The sequence below is a fragment of the Miniopterus natalensis genome, chromosome 20 (genome assembly GCF_054644295.1).
Source record: "Miniopterus natalensis isolate mMinNat1 chromosome 20, mMinNat1.hap1, whole genome shotgun sequence".
Taxonomy (NCBI): domain Eukaryota; kingdom Metazoa; phylum Chordata; class Mammalia; order Chiroptera; family Miniopteridae; genus Miniopterus; species Miniopterus natalensis.
In genome coordinates, this window is record NC_142100.1 from 5,698,714 (window position 1) to 5,719,726 (window position 21,013).

Here is a 21,013-nt window from a genome sequence, read left to right on the forward strand (position 1 = left end):
TTACAGTATGCAATAAGGGGTGGCTTCTGCCAGAGGGAGCAGGAAATCCTCTTGGCGGGCCCCAAAGAAGCCGGGGTTCTCCAGTTAAGAACTGCAAGAACTTAATCTGAGCCCCAAAGGGAGCGGGTCTGGCCTCTGAGAGTGCCTTGTCACCAGGTCCCCTCCCAACACCATTAGGGTGCCACATCATGCTGTGGACACAATGCCATAGGAAATCAGGCCTAAGGCTTCTCATACTTGTTAGGCTCTCTGTTTTTTGTTTGTTGGGTATTTTTGGTCGCTGTTTGCTTTAGGGACTTGAGTAATAAGCATGGAATAGGAGGACTCTTGGCATGTTGTGTGGTCAGGGGGAATTCAGGTTCCTCAGTTTGAGACCTAGAGAAGTCAAGGGCCAGGAGCTTTTCCAGAGTGAGTCAGGGGACAGGAGGAGTTCCAGGTCTTCGCCAAGGCCCAGGAGGGCTCTGCTGTGGGCTGTGGCCTGGCCAGGTGGACAAGGGGCGGCCGCGGGCTGGACTTGCACCGGTTCGGGTTCAACTGCCTGTCCTGGGGAACGTGGTCAGCTCTCCAAGGCGCAGTTGGGCAGCTTCTTGCTTAGGCATCCGGGGAGGGAAGGTGCGGGCATCAGCTCTCCACGTGCCGCCTCCCCCAGAACTCCCTCTCCCGCCCTCCGCTCCCCTCCCCAGCATCCGCTCCCCGCTCTCCACCGCGCGGAGCCACCAGGAGCGCGCCCCTCTCTCTCGCTGGCTCCGGGGCTCGGGGCGGTGGAGCCCTGAGCGGCGTCCGCCCCGCGCCTGCTGGGCTCCCTGCGCCCGAGGGCGCGGCGCGGCTGGGGTTAAGGTGGGCGCCCGCGCGCGCGCCCTGCCCCGCGCAGCGTGGGCACCGAGAAAGTGGCGGTCAGCGAGGCTGCTGCTGCCATGACAACCCAGGCGGCCGGCGGGGCGCTCCGGGGCGGCTCCCGCGAGGAGGGAGGCGCGGGGGCCGGGGGTGGGTCCCGAGCTCGGCGCCGCGCGTCCCCGCGTCCCCGCGTCCCCGGAGGAGGGGGGCGCCGTGCGCCCGGCTCCCCTGCGCCCCGCGCCCGCGCCCGCGCCGGGCGGCGCTCCGCGGGCTGGCAGCGCGGCCCCCCTGGCCGCCAGTCGCCGCCGGCCGCGGTGCACAGCGCCCGGGCGCCCAGGACCCAGCCCGGCGCCCAGCCGGCCCGGCCCCGCCGAGGAACTTTTCACCGCCTCTGGGCTCCAGAGTGGAGACTTGGGCTGTTGATCAATACATCTATACATATGTGTGATCTAATAAAACATTCTCTCCTCTCTTTGAGGCGGCAGCTTTTTATGACATCTCCTTTATGTCAGACACTTGCCTGGCTTCTTTGGGTTATAAACTTTTGATGCCAGACCTCCGCAGAACGTGCCCAACTGAATTTTAAAGTAGCATCTGGAAGAGAGAGGCAGAGAAAGAGCACTCGGTGACCTTCATCCCGCACCTCCCGCCTCGCTCTCCCTTCCGGGCGGCCTCCCTCCTCCCCGGGGAGCGGCAGGAAAGCTCCTTTTGGATGCAGGAGGGGCCTCTGGTTCCGCCAGGCTGGAAAGCTGAGGCAGGATTTGGGGAAGAACCAGTAGGCTCCGGAGAGCCTGGACTCCTTCCTCCCGCGCCCCACCTGCTCCGCCGGGCGCCCGCCCGTCCTCTCGCCACCCGCCGAGACCCGCTGCGCGTGGGGCGCGGCGCCGGGACCGCGCTGCCGCCGGGAGTTGTGGCTGTCGAGGATGGGGGTCTGTGGGTACCTGCTCCTGCCCTGGAAGTGCCTCGTGGTCGTGTCTCTCAGGCTGCTGTTCCTTGTACCCACAGGAGTGCCCGTGCGCAGCGGAGATGCCACCTTCCCCAAAGCCATGGACAACGTGACGGTCCGGCAGGGGGAGAGCGCCACCCTCAGGTAGGGAGCTGCACTTCAGGGGGTCTGCGCCTCTGGGACGTGATCCTGTGGGTGAGGGTAACAGGAGAGCAGAGGGCTTGGGAGGGCCTCTGCAGGCTCAAGAGGTGCCCCCTTGCCTACTGTGGCAGGGGACACCCTCTCCGGGACAGGTGTGTCATTGGCGGCAGAGCCTCTGGCCCAGGATCTGACAAGTGAACACTGAGGTCCATGCTTGGGACTCCGTTGTAGCTCTGAGTCCGTGACAGGGCTAGAACCCGTTTGCCTTGGCACTAGGGTGAGGGCGCGAGAGCCCTGGCATGGAAACCCTGGGGGTTAGTCTAAGGTGGCTGGGGCCTTGGTGGCTGTCTCACAGGACGCAAGGTATGTGAGGAGCAGGAAGTGCTCAGGATGGGTCGGCTTGCCCCTCTGAGAGAGATGCCTGACATCCAGGCTCTGGAATTGCTAGCCTGGGCCATGGCCCCTTAGGAGTCTGCTCAAGCCACAGCCGTCCATGTCAACCCTGCGTGGTGCTCCTGGGCCCCGCTTATAAATTATGAGAGCAGTTTTATCTTTGCAGGCTCAGGCCAAGGAGAGGAAACATGTAGCTTTTATGCAAGGACATCACTCCTGTGCAAAAGCACAATAGGAACGCTTTTTGTTTTACCTTAATGAGTTACAGAGAATCACTTACACGCTCCAGGCAGAGGGATGGAGATGCTCGGAATATGAACCTTTGGGGACTGGACCTGCTGCAGCAGAGACTTTAATAAAAATGCAGCCACAACTTTCCACCAGCTCAGCAGATATCATCTTTTATCCCTTTAATGAGGCAGTTCTGGTCCTAGGAGACAGATTCAGGGACGTCCCAGCTTAACTCTGGCTCACAGTGTACACAGGGTGAATGTGTTTGCCCTGACTATGACTTTGATGGTTATAGTGAAAATAAAACATTCTGTCCCAGATTGTGCAGCCAAAAAGCCTGGCTTCTCCAAGGAACAGAGGAGAGTGGGGTATCCGTTCTGGTCTTTTCTGGGCTCCCCTGGTTGAACTCTCTACATCTAGACAAGACTGTCCCTGGGGAAGGAACGAAGGCCTCTTGGGACGCCAGCTGTTTTTTCCTAAGCCCAAGGGCCAAGGTTGTATTCTTGTCACTTTGGGTTGTTCTCAGCTAAATTTTCTTTGGAGCTAGAGAATAGGTCCGGGAACCCTGGCTGCTGGTGCTCAGGGGCCCCAGGTAGAGAGAGAGAAAGAGAAAAAAAAGCAAGGACAGAGCCTGACCTCCTTCCCTGGGAGCAGACGGAAAGCCTCCTGGTTACTTGGCGTCCTTCAGCTTCTCTCAGAGTAGAGTGTAATATGCCTACTTCATTGCCTCCAACAAGCTCAGGGAGGCCCCTCCCTGTGAAGTGACTTGCAGGGGGCGCATTTGCAGGGGACCAGTTGGCTCTAAGAGATGAGTGGCACCCGGGCTGGGAGAAGCACCAGGGCTCGGAGACAGGGAGGTGCCGGTAACTGTTAGCAGGTGTGGAGGGACGCTGACAATGCCACACATCTCTCCTTGTCTTCTAACCTGCTGCTGGGGGCAAAGCGACCCAGGGCTGCCTAAGGCCTCAGCGCGACTTCCTCGGTCCCCTGCCCTCTCCCCTCGCCTGGAAGTTACAGGAGTAATAAAAGCTTGAACTTTCTGCTTTCCAGGAGGCAATAAGACCACTCCACCAGCAGAGGGCCAGCTTCAATCTACCTTGTTCTCTTTTTTTATTAGCTGCTGGCCTGTTTTCATGATCTTCCATTCTAATGTTCAGCAGCTGGGCTTGGGAATGGGCATGGGAGTGAAGACAAGCAAGGGCTGCATAGTTGCTTTTTTGTGCTTTGTTTAGAGGAGAAAACAAAACCTCACATGCACAAGCAAAACCAGTACCCGCTACCTGATTGCACGCTTCGTTTGTTAAAAGTAAGCACGTGTCTCATGTTGATTTTGCTTCTCTCTGTAGACTTCGCACTGAAAGAGAGAAATCAGCACATTGCCCACATCTTAATCTCTTTAGAGCTGCTTCTCCCCAAAACCTCTTGGGGTCTTCTCTTACCTTCTTCCTTCATTTTTACCAGGTGCCTCCATTCTAAATGCTTTTTCCAAAAGGCAGTGATAATGAATAGTCATTTATTTTCTTCTTTCTTGCCCGCATCACTTAATCCTTACCATTCCCTTATCTCTTAGGTTTTGATTTCAGTACCAGCACAATGTTTCTTAAAACAGCATAAATATCTCCTGCAGATTTCTGGGGGTCTCGATCTCTCTCCTTTTGTTTTCCATGCTTCTTTGGTTTGTTGCTGAATAGTTATGTTTCCATCTCAGAGAGAAACTTATTTGTCAGTATGCAGAGGGAGAGCCCAGGCTTCCAGTCTCTGGAAGTCCATAGCTTCAACACCAGAGAAGCATATCGTGTTTTATTTTGTATTGTGTTTTGCTTTTAAATTTTAAAACAACATAATTCTTGAGTATGGTCACTCTCTAGTCCCCTTGCAGAGGTGTCCCTGGGACGGGAGTGATTGGGAATTTAGTGTTCCAAATGCATCAAGGGTTCACAAAGTATTGAAAATTATTGAATGATTCCCACATCATCAGCTGTAGGAAGTTTTTTCAAATGTGGCTGCTGTGGATCAAAGCATCCCAAGCCTGGGTCTAAATCTTGAACGAAGTCCCATCGGAGGCTAGAGACCAAGTAGGAAAAGCAAAGAAATGGAGAGAGCTGGGTCCTTCCATGAATTTTCCACTGAGAAACTGCCTGGCTTAGAGAAGGATTCTTTCCTTCCTTGGAGATACCGGCTTTCGTGTGATGGCTCTTTGATTGCACTGAGAGATGTTAGGAAGTCATGTGGCAAAGACCACACTGGAGGTCTGAACTTGGATGAAACTCATTTGATGTAAGTGAGGCAATATTATCTTTCCCATAATTACTTCAAAGGGTTACTTGAAAAGTAAAAATAATTATTTGAAAATTGAGTTATTTTGCCTTCTTGGAAGAGCGAGGATATGGAGATGATGGTGGTGTTCACTATGCCTGAGTTATAGCTTCCATGAATCTCATTTGAATTCATTATTACAAATGGGCCCTTTTGGCCAGAATCACTTCATTACAATTATCTGCTGTTGAGTTAAAAATGGTCTGTGCCTGGCCATTAGATTAGACCTGACAAGTCTGCAGAAGTCCTGCGCCTGAACCAGTGCCCACGTCAGGACGGGAGCCCGGATGCTCAGTGCAGTCAGCTGGCGTCTGTTAAGCCATTGCAGGTGCGCAGGTGACGGCCAGATGTGCTCTCTTCACGGGCCTCGCCCATCTCCTCTCAGTTTGCATTAGCCCCTCACTGGGATCACATCCTGAGCATTTTGAAGGGTCAGGTAGGGCAGAGATAGAAGTTGTTGCTGTAACTGTTCCAATAAATGGGAGAAGTCCCCGCCTACACACTGTTGTGGTTTTAATTTTTTCTATGGCAGCATAATCAGTTTGCCGACCCAGGTTTGCCGAGCTGGGATTACGCTTTAATATCTCTAGAACGCCTCTGAATTTTCATTGGAGTTCTGAGCTCATCCTTTCGGAGCCAAGCATGTGAGGGGCACCCACTGCCGAGGAATAATCTGAGCAGCAGGATTTTGCCAGTGCAGTGGGGCAGCCAAGCTCCCGAGGACGACTTTCTGTGGTTAGCCTGCGTGTTTCTCTGTACTTCACGCTCACCACCAGCAGCTTTTGTTTTCATTTAAATTAGAAAATTCAGAGAAGCCAACAGGTTATTCAAAACAAGGGCATGATTTTGCATCTTAGTGTTGAAGTTGCCTAAGTGCGATAAGGACCTGGGGAAGCGCAACGGCTTTGCTCTGGGCCTGGGAAGATGAAGACGCAGAAGACACTGAAGCGGGCAGGTGCCCAGGGGCTTCTCAGGTGGCGCTGCTGACCTGGCTGCACGCTGGCACTGGCTGGGGTGCTTTATAAAAATGTCCCAGCCAGGCTCCCAGCCAATGGAACCAAATCTCTGGAGTGGGCATAGGTGTGGGCATTTAACAAATCCTCCCTGCATGCTTAATGTGGAGCCAAAGAGGAGACCCGCTGCTCAAAAGCCCTTTCCTGCCCATGGCACCTGCGCAAAGCTGTCTCCAGCGGCCCCGGGGAGCTGGCGTGTCCTCTGTGCCCGCGTGCGCCCGACCGGGCCCTCCAGGATGCACGGGGCTCGGGCCTGAACACCTGGGTCTCACCTGTGTTCTACCGCTAAACAACTCCATGGTTTTCAGCACTCAGCTCAGTGGCATACACACGGGAACAGTCCCCGCCCGGACTACGACAGTGGATGAGATAGCGTATATGGCATTTTTCTGTTAACTGTAAAGCAGCGTATAGGGAGGAGCTGTCACTGGTGCTCCACGGAACTCCTCACTCACGACCTGTGGCACTCAGCCTTTTCCCGTTTCATCTGCTCTACCTTCTGCTCCCACATACGCACACATACACACCTTTAAAACGTACCTGTCTCTTCCCAGTCCCACTCAGCACCCTGCTTCCTGCGTGTGGTCAAGAATTACCCTCGTCTGGATTCCAATGACACCTGCTGCAGCCCTCCTTTCTAACAGCTGCGCGCCGTGGGCCTGCCCATTACGTGTGGTTGTGGCTAGATGGTGAGCTCCTGGGTGCAGATATTGTGGCGGATCCTAAGGATGAAATAATCAGTGTCGGTTGAATGCTTTAATCCATCCTAACCCGACTTAGTCTCTTATAATGTATTATTACCTTGGCAGCAATGAGGTGCTTATACCTGAAGGGATTTATTGTCCTCAAAATCTGATGCTGGGACATTCGAGCACAGCAGTTGGTTGGAGATCTTGGAGGCCTGAGGGATTTTTGGATTCCTCTTAAATCATTTGCTAGGGAGACACTGAATCCCCCATTGGCTGCAGTCACCTCTGAAACCCTGCAAAAGGCTTCACTGTCCCTGAGGGCAAGACACTGAGCAGGGCTGCAGGGTTGAGAGGAGCCTTCTGGGCAGCAGTAATGTATTCGGAAGTGGGGCTGTCTCTGTGGAGGCTGGGCTTGCTCCAGATGCAAGGAGATATGCAGGGCAAAGAGGCAGTGGGGCAGACACAGGGCAAGGAGGCAGGGGGCAGATACAGAGCAAGGAGGCAGGGGACAGATACAGAGCAAGGAGACAATGGGGGCAGACATAGGGCAAGGAGGCAGGGGGGCAGACACAGGGCAAGGAGGCAGGGGCAGATACAGAGCAAGGAGACAATGGGGGCAGACATAGGGCAAGGAGGCAGGGGGGCAGACACAGGGCAAGGAGGCAGGGGGCAGATACAGAGCAAGGAGACAATGGGGGCAGACACATGGGGACAGACACAGGGCAAGTGGGCAGTGGGGCAGACACGGGCAAGGAGGCAGCGGGGGCCCATGGTGTTCAGCGTGCTGCCTAGTATGTCAGGATTGGGCCTGGCTGCGGGTGCCCGCAGGCCTGGAAGAGCACGGCTGGTGCATTCTGACTCTCTGAGGTCACGGATGGGCCGAGGCATCTGCCTCCCCAACGCACGTGACCCGTGCTACACACCACAAGCCAGAGCAGGGGATGGGAGGTGAAGTTTTAACACATTCAAGATATGCGCTTCCCGGTTTTCTAATTGCTCTGGAAAACTCAGCAGCTCTTATCTAAGCATTTCTGTTCATTGTTTGGCCTTTAACTAAATTCGGCCCTTGCGTTCAGTGTAGCTATCTTCTCGTTTCCCTTTCTTTCAATGTCTGAAAAGGGATTGTGCCCTTGGCCTGCTTCCTGTGTGGCTGGCGGTGAGGGGGCCAGCGAGGGGAGCAGTGCTTCAGCATGGGGTACGGATCTGATGGGGGGTCCACATATCTGATGGGGTCCAGGTTGGGATTCAGAGGGGTGGAGCCAAATCGGTCATATTTGACCTTCCCAAGGGAGGACTTTTAAAATTACTTATTAACTGGAGCAGTGTTCACAGTTATGAGATAAGGGGGAATTATGGTCTGAGACATTTTTAGGGCTGGCAGAAATTGCATTCCTGTTAAGTTAGGAACTAAGTGTTAACCATTTTTGATTTTTTTCTTTTAAATCCAGACGAGACAGCAGCACATTATTTCAGGTTGGTTTATTTGTTGATGACTTTCGCCGCAGGAGTTTGCTTGTGCTGGGTGGAGCTTAGCTGAATGAGAGAAAGTTTGAATGGAGTGGTGTTGGGAGGAGAGGCTGCATTCTCTGTCCCCTGCCACCTCCCAGGAAATGACACCTTCCTGGAGCTGCTTGTACCCTGGAGTCTCTTTTTGTAACAAGTGAAAATGGGAGTTTGATGTCTCTGCAGCCGGGCATGGGACCCGCCTCGTGCTGTGTGAATCTCCTCCATAGAGGAGGCCGGAGAAGGGAAGGGCTGGAGCCTACCCCTCTCCCTATAGGATCTTACCTACCGCAGGCCCTTTAACAAAGTGTGCAAGGGCGAGGGCCTTTGAAAGCAGAGGAAGTCCATTATCTATGGTTTACTGTGTTATCAGATGACAAACCTATTGTTTCAGGTACTTTCAGAATGTTATGACCCCCGTAAGAGCCCAGGAGATTGAGGTTTAGAAGAGTTAAGTCACTTGCCTTTGGACACACGGTTATTATGTGTCAGAGCCTGGATCTGCTCCCTGAAGACTTTTACTTCTTTTCAGTTTTATATCACCCTTCCCAGACATGAGAACAGAGAGAGCTTCCATGTGCTGCGGAGCAGAGAAACCCAAAAGCCCCTTCTCTGTTCCCAGGATCTACATTTGACCCAAAGTCAGGAAATCTGCAGGTTGATTGAGGGCCGTCCCTGTCTAATGTCCCACCTTAGGCAGTGTCCTTTGTCTCCAGGTGCTTAATTCCCCTCACCCACTCAGGAGTGCATGTTGCTTGGCCTTCTGGGGCTAGACGAACTCATGCCCCTAACCGTGCACGGAGTGACAGCTGTGGGGGGGTCCCGTGAGCTTCAACCCAATCCCCGGTGCTCTGAGCTCCGAACCTGCCCTGAAGGCTGTCCTCTCCTGTCACGTGACCTCCCACAACGCACACAGCATCTCAAGGATCGTGCAAACCAAGACAAAGCAACAAAGCCCTTTGTCGACAAGATCACCAATGCAACAGCGTTCCCCAGGGAACTGTGAGGAAATAGGGGATCACTGTGGAAGTATGGAATGAAGAGAGAAGTACTTCCTTTAACCCTAAAACATATGTCATTTTATAATCCCCCCTCCCCATCCTTATGTTCATATTTTAATTTAAACCACCGAGGCTGTGGAAACAGAACCACAGACCTTCTGCTCACCTTGCTATTGATTCGTACCCCAGAGGAAACCACGTGACCCCACTGGGCCTTCTCTTCCCTGCAGATGATGCATTTTGCTTAAATCAAAGAGACGCTGAAGAACTTGACCCGGCTTCTCATAAAAGTGCTGATCAATTAGGTGCTTAAAAATTAGTTTTGAATATTAAACATTTTCAGCAAGTCTGAAGATTTATGGTGTCTCGCTTAACTAAGTTTCCACGGCATAACAAGAACAAAGGATGTTTTAAGTGGTGGTTGAGTTTCCTGGCTAGCCCACAGAAGATCATTTAACTCATAATTACCCAAGATGCTGCACACCAGCAATGAAGAGTAAAAGAAAACAGCATTGTTGTAGAAGCAATTACGCAAAAGAGAAAAAAATGAACGTGATAATTTTCTATTTATGGTGAATGCCAAGGAAAAGTGAGCATAATTAGAGGAGATACTATGGAAACATTTTCGCAGACAGATTTCTGAGTACTTTCAAAAGTTTTGGAGTTTGCATTGTTTTTGTTGTGCCAAATTTAATTTTATGATGCTTAGCTCTCATTTTATTTGATTCAAGTATACCTTTTCCACTTCCCAGATGATTGGGAAGTGGAACGTTCATAAATATTAATGGAGAAAGGAAGACAGATAAAGGAAATGAAAACGGGGAAGATATGAGCAGGAGAGAGATTTTCCCTACGTGCCAGCTGAGAATTGAAGGAAGGCAAGGGAAATAAAGAGATGGGAAAGTGTGTACGTAGAGAAAAAATAGACTAAAGTGGAATCGCTGAATAGTGAGACGGAAGGAAGCATGGGAGGGAGAGAGAGGGAGGAAGGAAGGGAGGGGGGAAGTGGTGGACAAGAATGAGCGTGTCCTACCTGCTGCGGTTCTGGTGTGTGAATGCCTTCATCCCCAACTCTCCAGGCCGCAGGATGCCACGTGCACAGGTGTCCAGCTCCCATGTAAAGTCAAGGCAAAGAGCAAATTAAGGCTCAGGAGCTCACTAGCTGCTAGGATTTGGCCCTTTCTGACCCTTGGTTCCCACTCGTCCCACGCCTGGAAACCCCCTTCTTGTCACTGGGTGCTAGTCCAATTCTTACTACTCCCTGTCGGCCCTCCCACAGGCCCTGGGCGATTGGGAGGCCCGCCTGGTCCTGACAAGGCCTCCTCTCCAAGAGACCTGGTCCCCCTTGATCCCACTCCTCCCAGCCTAGTGTTTCATTGACTTTCTGGTGCTTTCTGTGTGCCTGCCCACTCGAATGTCCCTTCGGGAGCCCACCCCATGTGAGGTCCAGCCCAAGTCACACTTGCTCCTCTGCAACTGAACCGTTTGTTCTGAGTTATTCTCTGACACTCGGATCCATGTCGGATATTTGTCCGCCTTGCCTGGGATTTATTGCAATTGATGCCATCACGACAGAAGGCCTCTTGCTCACCGTTTGGAACTTCCCACGATGGATAAAAGGTGCAGCCAGGATCTGTGACACGGGGAACTTAGCCAGGTGTTTCGTTGGTGTGGCCACGCTCATAGTGAGGTGCCTGACTGTGAGACCGTGTGCAGGAGGCAATCACGGTGTTCACCTTTGCACTGCTCTGTGCTCCCCATGCTATCTCAGACACGCTTCCTCTCCCCTTGTGGCTTTCATGCCCGTCACGTCTTTTGCTAACTAGAGGAATATCTTCTCATTTGTGTGACGCCAGTGCCCAAGACAATACCTAACATGTAGCAGGCGCTCTGAGTTTGTGAGAAAGATGCAGGCTCATTCCTTACCTCTCTCTCTCTGTCCCCCCACCCCCCACCCCACACTTATGTACTTTTTCTAATGAAGATATTCTCACCCATTTGGCAGCAATCAGGTAGCCTCTGAAATTACAGCCAGAGATTCTGGCATTTCAGTCCTCGTTGAGATAATGATCTTTCCCTAGACAGTTGGTATTTAACTGTCCAGTCTGCTCTTGCATATTATAATTGCAGTATTTGCGAATTTTACAATATTCTTAAAGCCAGGAGATTCTGAGCAGTTGCAAGGGAGCTATACCTGCCTCTGCCCTTCTTACCCAGGTTACAAAGTAGAGGATGACGCATTCTGTAAGTATATCTGCAAACTGTAGAGGATGGATGGAAAAGCCGATGCGATAACTCCTAGCATGGCAGAGGACATCTCAGAATGATGGGATTTATGGACCCATTTCCTTGGCCAGCTGAAATGCAGCTACTTCTGTGATAGCTGTCACTGTGATGTCCCTGAGTATGTCTCAGCAGCATATATCCTGATGTGCCTGGGCAATGGAGACAGTTTATAGGATATTCATGATTATGTGCTCCATTTTAAAATTGCCTAATCGATGGATGCTTAGTGATATATGAGATTAACTATAACCTCTATCAAGAGGCTAACAGGCTAAGACGTTGCAGTCAAAACAGCTCACTTCAAATCCTAGCTCTGGTACTTGGCAGTGTGAGGTTGGACAAGTGACTAAATTTCTCTGTCTCAACTTTCTGATTAAAAATAAATAGGGAGTATATACCCACTCCACTGGGTTGTTGGGGAGGAATACATGGCATTAAGTTTCTAAGAGCTTATATTAAATTCTCACATGTACCAAACTCACAACAAACAGTAGCATTATTTGTTTTAAATATAAGTTATAGAATTCACAATTTGAACAAGCAGCTTTGATGGCCCACTATATGCCAAGCACTGTCCTAGGCAGTGTGGAAGTTACAAAGTTCAGTGAATCTTAGGCTGTCCCCTTTAAATAGTCACATATAGTGAATGTATTAGCAGCATAAGCAGCCCAGAGATCAGGAATCTAAGGAGGAAAGGAAAGAGAGAAAGAGGGGGAGAGAGGAGAGAGGGGATAAGGGAGGGGGGAGAACATTAACTCAGATTGAAATGCATCATACTGAGCGTTCACTTTGACAACCTTGGACATTAGCATTCGTCCATGTAACCGCTCCACAAGGTATAGAACATATTTATCACCCTCAAAGAATTTCTCCATGCCCCCCCCTTTTTTTTTATTGTGGTAAAATAGACATAACACTAAATTTATTATTTTAGCCATTTTTAAAGGTACAGTTCTGTGCTATTAAATATATTCACAGCATGTGAAACAATCACCACTATCCATCTCCAGAACTCTTTTCATTTCTCCAGATTGAAGCTCTGTCCTCATGAAACACCGACGCCCCACCTCCACTCCCCACAGCCCCTGGCAAACAGCTCTCTGCTTTCTGTCTCTGTGAGTCTGACCACCCGAGAGCCTCATAGAAGTGGCATCGTACAGCGTGTGTCCTTCTGTGACTGGCTTCTTTCACTTAGCACGGTGTCTTCCAAGTTCGTCAGTGTTATAGCAGGTGCCAGGATTTCTTTCCTCCTTCAGGCTGAGTGATACTTTCTTGTTTGTACACATCACATTGGCCTATCCAGTCATTTGTTGACGAACAAGCGGGCTGCTTCCACCTTTGGGCTGCAGCGAATACTGCTCCCCCAAACATGGGTGTTCCAATGCCTATTCAAGTTCCTGCTTTCGATTTTTTGAATATACTCAGCAGTGGATCACACAGTGATTCTATTTAATTTCTTCAATAACCATCATGCCACTTCCATAGTGACTGCACCATTTTATACTCACTCCAGCGATGCATAAAGGTTATTTCTTCCCATCCTTGCCCAGCTATTTTACTTAATTAAATTGGGGGGGGGGGGGTGACATGGGTTAATGCAATTATATGAGTTTCAAGTGTACAATTCTATAATATATCATCTGGAGTAGTTTTCAATGTATAGATTCTGCACTTTCTTTGTTAAGTTTATTCCTAGGGCTTTTTGTGGGTTTTGTTTTTGTAATTGCAAATGAAATTGTCATCTTTATTTTTTCTGATATTTTGTTGTTAGTATATAAGGATTCAACAGGTTTTTGCACATTAATTGTGAATCCTGTACTTTACTGTATTTGTTCATTGTTTCTAATAGTTTTTGGTGGAGTCTTTAGGGTTTACCACATATCGAATCCTGTCATCTGTAAGCAGTGACAATTTTACTTTATTCCCGATTTGGAAGCCTTTTATTTATTTCTCTCACCTGATTGCTCTGCCTAGGACTTCTGGTCCTATGCTGAATAACAGTGGAGAGAGTGGGCATCCTTGTCTTGTTCCTGACCTTAGAGGGAGAGTTTTCAGTTTCCTACCATTGAGAATGATATTAACTGAGGGTTTGTTATACATGAAGTTTATTATGTTGAGGTACTTTTCTGCTATACCCACTTTATTGAATGTTTTGATCATAAAGGGATGTTGTATCTTGTAAAATCTTTTTTCCGCATCTTTTGATATGATCATATGAGCTTTACCCTGGACTTTTGTTTTTTGGGAAGTTTTGAATGACTTCTTACTGTTGATGTGTCTAGTTAGCTTTCCTAATTCATGATTCAATCTGGGAAGGTCATATATTTTCAAAAGCCTGTCCATTTATTCTAGGTTATCAAATTTGGTGGCATATAACCTTTTGTAGTATTATTGCATAGTATAGAAATACAGTAAAGAATCGGCTCTTTGTTGCATTAATTTTTTCTAGTTTTTTTGTTCACTACTTCATTTAATTCTGTTCTAATTTTTTTAATCTTCTTTCTTCTACTGACTTTGGGCTTTGTTCTTCATTTTCTAGTTCTTTAAGGTGAATTGTTTGATTGTTTATTTGAGATTTTTCTTGTCTTGGAGGTGGGCCAGTAATGCCACAAACTTCCCTCTAATAAGGAGCTCTTGCTGCACCCCAGAGTTTTTGATATGTCATATTGTCATTCTCATTTGTCTCTAATATATCTTTTAATCTCTTATTTTATTTCTTCTCTGACCTAATCTCTTTTCAGTAGCGTGTTGTTTAAACTCCACATATTTGTGGTTTTTCCAGCTTTCTCTTTGTAGTTAATTTTTAGTTTCAAAGCATTGTGGTCAGAGAGTATGCTCTGTATGATTTCAACCTTCTTAAGTTAGTTGAGACTAGTTTCGTGCCCCAACATATGGCCTATCCTTGAGAACACTCCATGTGCACTAGACTGAATGTACGCTCTGGTGTTCTGGCGTGAAAATCTCTGTAAATATCAATTATGTCCATTTGGACTAATGTGTCATTTAAGGCTGATATTCCGTTATTGATTTTCTATTTGGATGATCTATCCATTGCTGTCCATGGGGTATTTACATTTCCTTCTATAATTGTATTTTTGTTAGTTTCTCTCTTTAGTTCTGTTAGTAATTGCTTTATATATTCTGCTGCTCCCTGGTTGGGTGCACATATGTTAATAAGTGTTATGTCTTATTTATGTATTTTCCCCTTTATCATTTCAAAGGGTCGGTTTTTGTCTCTTGCTCCTTTTTTAATCTTAAAATTTATTTTTTCCGATATAAGTACAACTGCACCCACCTTTCTCTGGGTGCCACTAGCCTGGAGAATCATCTTGCGCCCCTTCACCTCAGATCTGTGTTTGTCTTTGCAGCTGAGATGGGCCTCCTGAGGCAGCAAATAGGTGTGTTTTGTTTGCTAATCCATCACACTATTCTGCCTCTTAATTGGTGAGTTTGGTCCATTTACATTTAGGATAAATGAGAACTTCCTATAGCCACATTGTCTTTTGTTTTCTGGCAGCTCTGTGTCTCCACTGTTTCTTTTCTCCTGTGTTCCTGTCTGTTATTTTAGCTTAGTCATATTCTATGATTTTTATACTTCACTTCCTTTTTATTTTCTTTTTTAAAAGATTTTTAATATATTTTTAGAGAGAGGAAGTAAGGGGACTATAGAGAGAGAAACATCGATGAGAGTGGGAAATATTGATCAGCTGCCTCCTGTATGCCGCCTGTTGGGGATCTAGCCTGAACCCCGGGATGTGTCCTTACCGGGAAACTAACCAGCAGCCTTTCGGTGCCCAAGACGATGGCCAACCAACCGAGCCACGCCAGCCAGGGCTCCACTTTCTTTCTTTTCTTTTTTTTTTCATGTTATGTGTCTGAGTTCTAGATTTTTGGTTTTGGTTGACATTAAGTTTGTGCATAAAAAGTTTTGTATGTTAAATAATCTTTTGTCTTCATATTGCATCTTATCTTCATTCACCTGTGCAAGTTCAGATCTTTCCCAGTCCCCTTTTATGTTTATGTTGTCACAAATTATCCTTTTATATGCTGTGTGTTTATTTCCAAATTGCAGTAGCTATTATCTCCTTTATTTAAAATGTTTTCATCTGAGCTGTCTGGGTGGCTCAGTTGGTGAGAACGTCATCCCGATGCACCAGGGTTGCATGTTTGATCCCTGGTCAGTCACATACAAGGAGCAACCGGTGGGCGCGTGGGTGGGTGGGTGGGTGGAGCAACAAATCGATGCTTCTCTCTCTCTCTCTCTGAAATAAATAGATGAAAAATTTTAAAATAAAATGCTATTATTTCCTTTAACCTTTGTTATATTTAAACATATAATATCCTATTCTGAGCAAGTGTTACAATTTCCTGTTTTGTCTGTCAGTCACCTTACAGTTTTGTGTCCCTTTGTCATTTTAGGCAGAAGAACACCTTTCAGCGTTTGTTGAGTCTCAGGTCTTGTGGTGGCAAATTCCTTGTTTCTGTTTCTCTGAAAAAGCCTTTGTTCCTCCTTCATATCTGAAGATCACTTTGCTGGATATGTTATTATTGTCTGGTGGTCTCTCTCTTTCGATGTTTTGAAGATTCGATTCCACTTTTTCCTATCTTATAGGGATTCTGCTGGAAAACCCAGTGTTAATCTAGTGGGATTTCCTCTATAGGTTACAGTCATCTTCCCCTAGCAGCCTTGAGAGTTCTTTCTTCGTCGTTAATTTTTAACAGCCTTAATATAAGGTGCCCTGGATAAGGCCTTCTTTGGATTGAGATAATGATGTGTTCTGTTAGCTTTCTGGATTTAGAGTTCCAGTTCTTTCCATAGTTCTGGGGTGTTCTTCTCGATTACTTGTTTGAATCTGCTTTCTGCTCCTGTTTTCCTCTCCTCTGTCACACCCACTATTCTTTCCACAACATCATTCTTATGTTGTTCTTTCTGATGGAGTCAGATAGTTCTCGTAGAGTATTTTCATTTTATTTTTAGTCTTAGCTTCCCCCCTTCCTCCACCTGAGTCCTTTCTACATTTCTGTTTCCGATGCCATTCTTTCTTCCCCCATCTGGTCTGCTCTATTTCCTGGGCTCCTTAGCTCCTTCCTCATCTCACTTACCGAGTTCCTCAGCTCCAGAAGCTCTGTTGGGCCTTTTTATACTTTTCATCTCTTTAATAAAGTACTTTCTTTTTTGTTGATTTTATTTCTGACCTCATTGAATGATTTTGCTGAATTCTGCGTATATGTGTGTACTTGAGTTTCTTAGAACTGCAATTTTGAATTTGTTGTCTTTTAAATCAGTTTTCCTTGCCTTTAAGTTTATTTTCTGAACTTAAGGTTTTGGTGTTGTTTTTTAAATTTTCTTCCTGTACTTTCTTGTTATCTTGGTCATTCATGATATTTGAGTCCTCTGTTTTTGAGGAAATAATTATTTTAAATATGTCTTTATTGATTTCAGAGAGAGGAAGGGAGAGGGAGAGAGAGAGATGGAAACATCGGTGATGAGAGAGTCATGGATCTGATGCCTCCTGCAGGGCCCCCTGCTGGGGATGGAGCCCGAGACCCAGGCATGTCCCCTGACCCAAAATCCAGCTGTGATCTCCTGGATCAATGCTCAACCACTGAGCCACGCCGGCTGGCAAAATAAATTTTTTTGAGTACTTGGTATTTTTATTTATTTAGCAGCTTGATAAGTAGTGGCCTTTTCTTTGTTTTCCAGAAGGCGCTGCTATAGCACAGGACTTTTTCTCTTACCTGTACTGCTGAGGCTTCCAGGACATCTGCAGGAAGGTGTTGCCTCTGCTGTGGGAAATGCCCTGGGTTACACAAGAAGGTGGTTGTCCCCTTTGCTACCCAGTCGGGGCTTTGTCTGGTGGCTGGTAATGGCTGTCACCCTCTGCCCAGTCTCCTGTCTCTGATTCTTGGCTCAGCCTCAATGCGTACTGGTCACTAAGGGCAGATTGCCGCCTCCACCCCTTAGGCCGGCCTAGTGGGAGTTGCACGCTGACACTCATCAGGCTGTTTCAGCCCCTCCTGTCTCTGTCCTTTGCTTGTCCAACCTACTGTGTGCTCCAATATGCCCACCTTGGAGTGTTTCACAGCACAGGTCTCTTAGACGTGTTTGTGTGTAGAAATGGGAGGCATTTGATGAATTATAGCTGCCCAGCTGGTGACTTCAAGGGGAGAGTCCTGGAGGTTTTCTCGCCTGGCCACGATGCTGATATCACTCTTTTTTAAATACTGGCCGTTTTAATGGGTGTGAAGTGGTATCACATTGTGATTTGGGGATGCATTTTCCTAACAATTAGCGAGGTTGCTGTGCTTATTGGCCATTTACATGTATGTCTACATTCGCTGGAGAAATGTCTGTTCAGGTTAATTGCCCATTTTGAAATCAGGTTGTTAGTTTTTTTGTCATTGAGTTGTAGTAATTCTTCATATATTCTAAATATTAATCCTTTTAAAATGTATGATTTGCACGTTTTCTTTCATCCGTGGATTGCTTTTTTGCTCTGTTGATAGTTTCTTTAGATGCACAAAAGTTTTTAATCTTAAGATAGTCCAATTTGTGCTTTTTTCTTTTGTAGGTTATGTTTTTGATATCATTTCCAAAAATATCACTGCCAAGTTCAATGTCATGATGATTTCCCCTATGCTTTCTTTTAAGAATTTTAGCTCTCATCTTTAGTTCTTTGATTCATTTTGAGTTAATTTTTGTATATGGTATAAAGTATTCAACTTATTTTATTTATTTATTTATTTATTTATTTATTTATTTATTTATTTATTTATTTATTTTGCATGTGGAAGCGCAATTTTCCCACATGTATATATGTTTGAACATATATACAAAGTTTTTTTCTGAACTCTCTGTTCTATTTCATTGGTCTATATGCCTGTCTTTGTATCAGTACCACACTGTTTGGATTGTAGCTTTATAGTTGGTTTTGAAGTCAAGACATGTGAGACTTCCAAATTTGTTATTTTTAAAGATTATTTTAGCTACTCAGTATCAGTTGAGATTTCATATAATTTTAAGATGGATGTTTTTATTTCTGCAGAAAAAGAAAATCACTGGAGTGCTGTTAGAGATTATATTGGTTCTATGGATTACTTTAAGTAGTCTTGACATCTTAACAATATTAAAATTTACAGTCTATAAAAACAGGGCTCATTTTATTAATTTCTGTCTTCTTTAATTTTGTTTTACAGAAAAATTTTGTAGTTTTCACCATACAAACCTTTCACCTCATTGATTAAGTTTATTATTAAGAATTTGTTTTAATGATTACCATATATGGCATTATTTTCTTACTTTCCTTTTAGGATTGTTCATTATTGGTGCAAAGAAACACAGCTGGTTGTTATGTGTTAATTTTGTATCCTGTAACTTTGCAGAATTAATTTATTCGTTCTGACCATTGTTTTGTGGAATCTTTAGGGTTTCCTGAATACAAGTTTATGTCATCGGCAAAAAGAGATAATTTTACTTCTTCCTTTGCAACGTGGGCACCTTCTAGAGCTTTTTCTCGCCTGACCGCTCCAGCTAGAACTGCCAGTACCACGCTGCAGAGGAGTGATGGAAACAGGCATTCCAGCTTTGTTCCCGATGTTAGAGGAAAATACTTATTTTTTCCATCACTGAGTTTGATATTAGCTGTGGATATTTCAAATACAGCTTTTATTATGTTGATGAAGTTTCCTTCTATCTCTAGTTTGTGAGTGCTTTTATCATGAAAGGGTGGCAAATTTTGTCAGACGCTTTTTCTGCCTCAATTAGATGATTTTTTTCTTAGTCTGCTAACATGGTCTGTTTCATTGAATGAGTTCTATGTTGAATGACCCTTGCATTCCAGAAATAAATTCTGATTCATTATGGTGTATAATCTTCGGATACCCTGTTGAGATGAGTTTGCTGTAAATTGTTGAGGATTTTTGTATCAGTGGTCATAGAGGATATTGGTATATACATTTCTTGTCTTGTAGTGTCTTTGGCTTTGGTATCAGGGTCATTCTGACCTCATAGAATGAGTTCAGAAGTGTTCTGTCTCATCAATGTTTTGGAAGAGTATGAGAAGGACTGTTGTTAATACTTCTTTAAATGCTTGGTAGAATTCACCAGTAAAGCCATCTGGTCTTGGACTTTTCTTTATTAGGAGATTTTTTTATTACCTATTCAATCTCCTTACGAGTTATATATCTGTTCAGATTTTCTATTTCTTCATGATTCAGTTCTATAGGTTGTGTGGTTTTAGGAATTTGTCAGTTTCATCTAACGTATGTCATTAGTTGACATGCAATTGTTCATAGTAGTCTGTTATCTTTCTTTTCATTTCTGTAATATTGGTTGTAATGTCCCTTCTTTCATATTTTTAATTTTAGTTAGAGTCTTTTTTTTTCTTCCTTAATCAATCTATCTAAAGGTTTGTTAATTTTGTTATTGTTTCCAAAGAAGTAAATCTTGGTTTTACTGATTCTCTCTATTATGTTTTCTATTCTCTATTTCATTGACTTATGCTCTAATCTGTATCATTTCCTTCCTTCTGTAAGTCTTCTAGCCACAGACAGTTATCAATTTTCTTTTTGACACCATATATTAGTTTGGTGTGTTCTAGGATTTCATATCAATGGAATGATACTATATCACACAGTACTATTTTATATCTGACTTCTTTCCTTCAGCAAAATGTATTTGACATTCATGCATGTTATTTCTTATAGTCCATTCCCTTCTGATTGCTCAATAGTATTCCATCATGTATATATACAATAATTTCTTTCCATTTCCTTGCTGATTGACATTAAGATTGTTTCTAATTTTGGGCTTTTATGAGGAAATATGCAGTTAATATTTTAGTATAAGTCTATGAGTAAATGCTTTTTAAAATTTTTCTTAGAAAATACTAGGTATAGAATTATTATTAAGTCATAGCATAAATTTAACTTTTAAGAAAATAGCCTGACTGTTTTTGCAAAGTTATAATACCAAGTTCAATTTCCACCAGTAATGTATGAGAGCTTCACCAGCTCCGCATACCCAACTTTTGGCAGTGTAGGTATTTTTACTATTTAATTTTAGCTATTTTAACAAATGTCTGAAGTAGTGTACCACTGTAAAAATGTAATTTGCATTTTCATGAGAATTAATATTAGATGTCTTTTCCTGTGTTTTTCACATTGGCGATCCATCCATCTTCTCGTAGAGAGTGATTTATATAATTTATCCATTCATTCATTCAACAAATATCTACTGAACAGTATATGTTATACATACTATTTTCTGAGCAGTGATATGGGAGCGGGAGTAACATGAACAAGAGAGGCCAAGCTTCTGACACCGTAGATCTTAGTTCTAAGGCAGAAAGAAAAATATCAAACATAATAAACTCAGTAACTCATTAAAATAGAATATAACATTATATAGTGGTGTGTGCTGTGAAGAATATTAAAGTAAATGAATAGAGAAAGACAGTTGGCTCTATTTTCACTATCATGGTCAGGAACTACTTGTTCGATGCTGCAGCATTTGAGCTGAAAACTGATGATCCATCAGAGAACTGAGTCCACAGGATAAACCACCACCCTGAAAACTAGAGACAGGTGAATGCAGAGAATCGCTGTTTATTCTGAGGAGAAACCATCACTGCAGTTAGGTTCTTCTAGGAACACTTAAAG

At 45.3% G+C, this 21,013-nt stretch overlaps 1 protein-coding gene across 2 annotated transcripts in view; it reads left to right on the plus strand.

Moving 5' to 3' along the window:
- Positions 1-1,710: 1,710 nt before the first annotated feature.
- The window catches only part of OPCML (opioid binding protein/cell adhesion molecule like), a 459,589-nt gene continuing 440,286 nt past the window's right edge, over positions 1,711-21,013 (plus strand). The window contains exon 1 of one of the 2 annotated variants that reach the window (XM_016204487.2): positions 1,711-1,924. In XM_016204487.2, coding sequence (XP_016059973.1) covers positions 1,758-1,924 — 167 coding nt within the window. In that variant the 5' untranslated portion in view covers positions 1,711-1,757. The remainder of the gene's footprint in view (positions 1,925-21,013) is intronic. The other variant, XM_016204486.2, reaches the window with a different exon arrangement.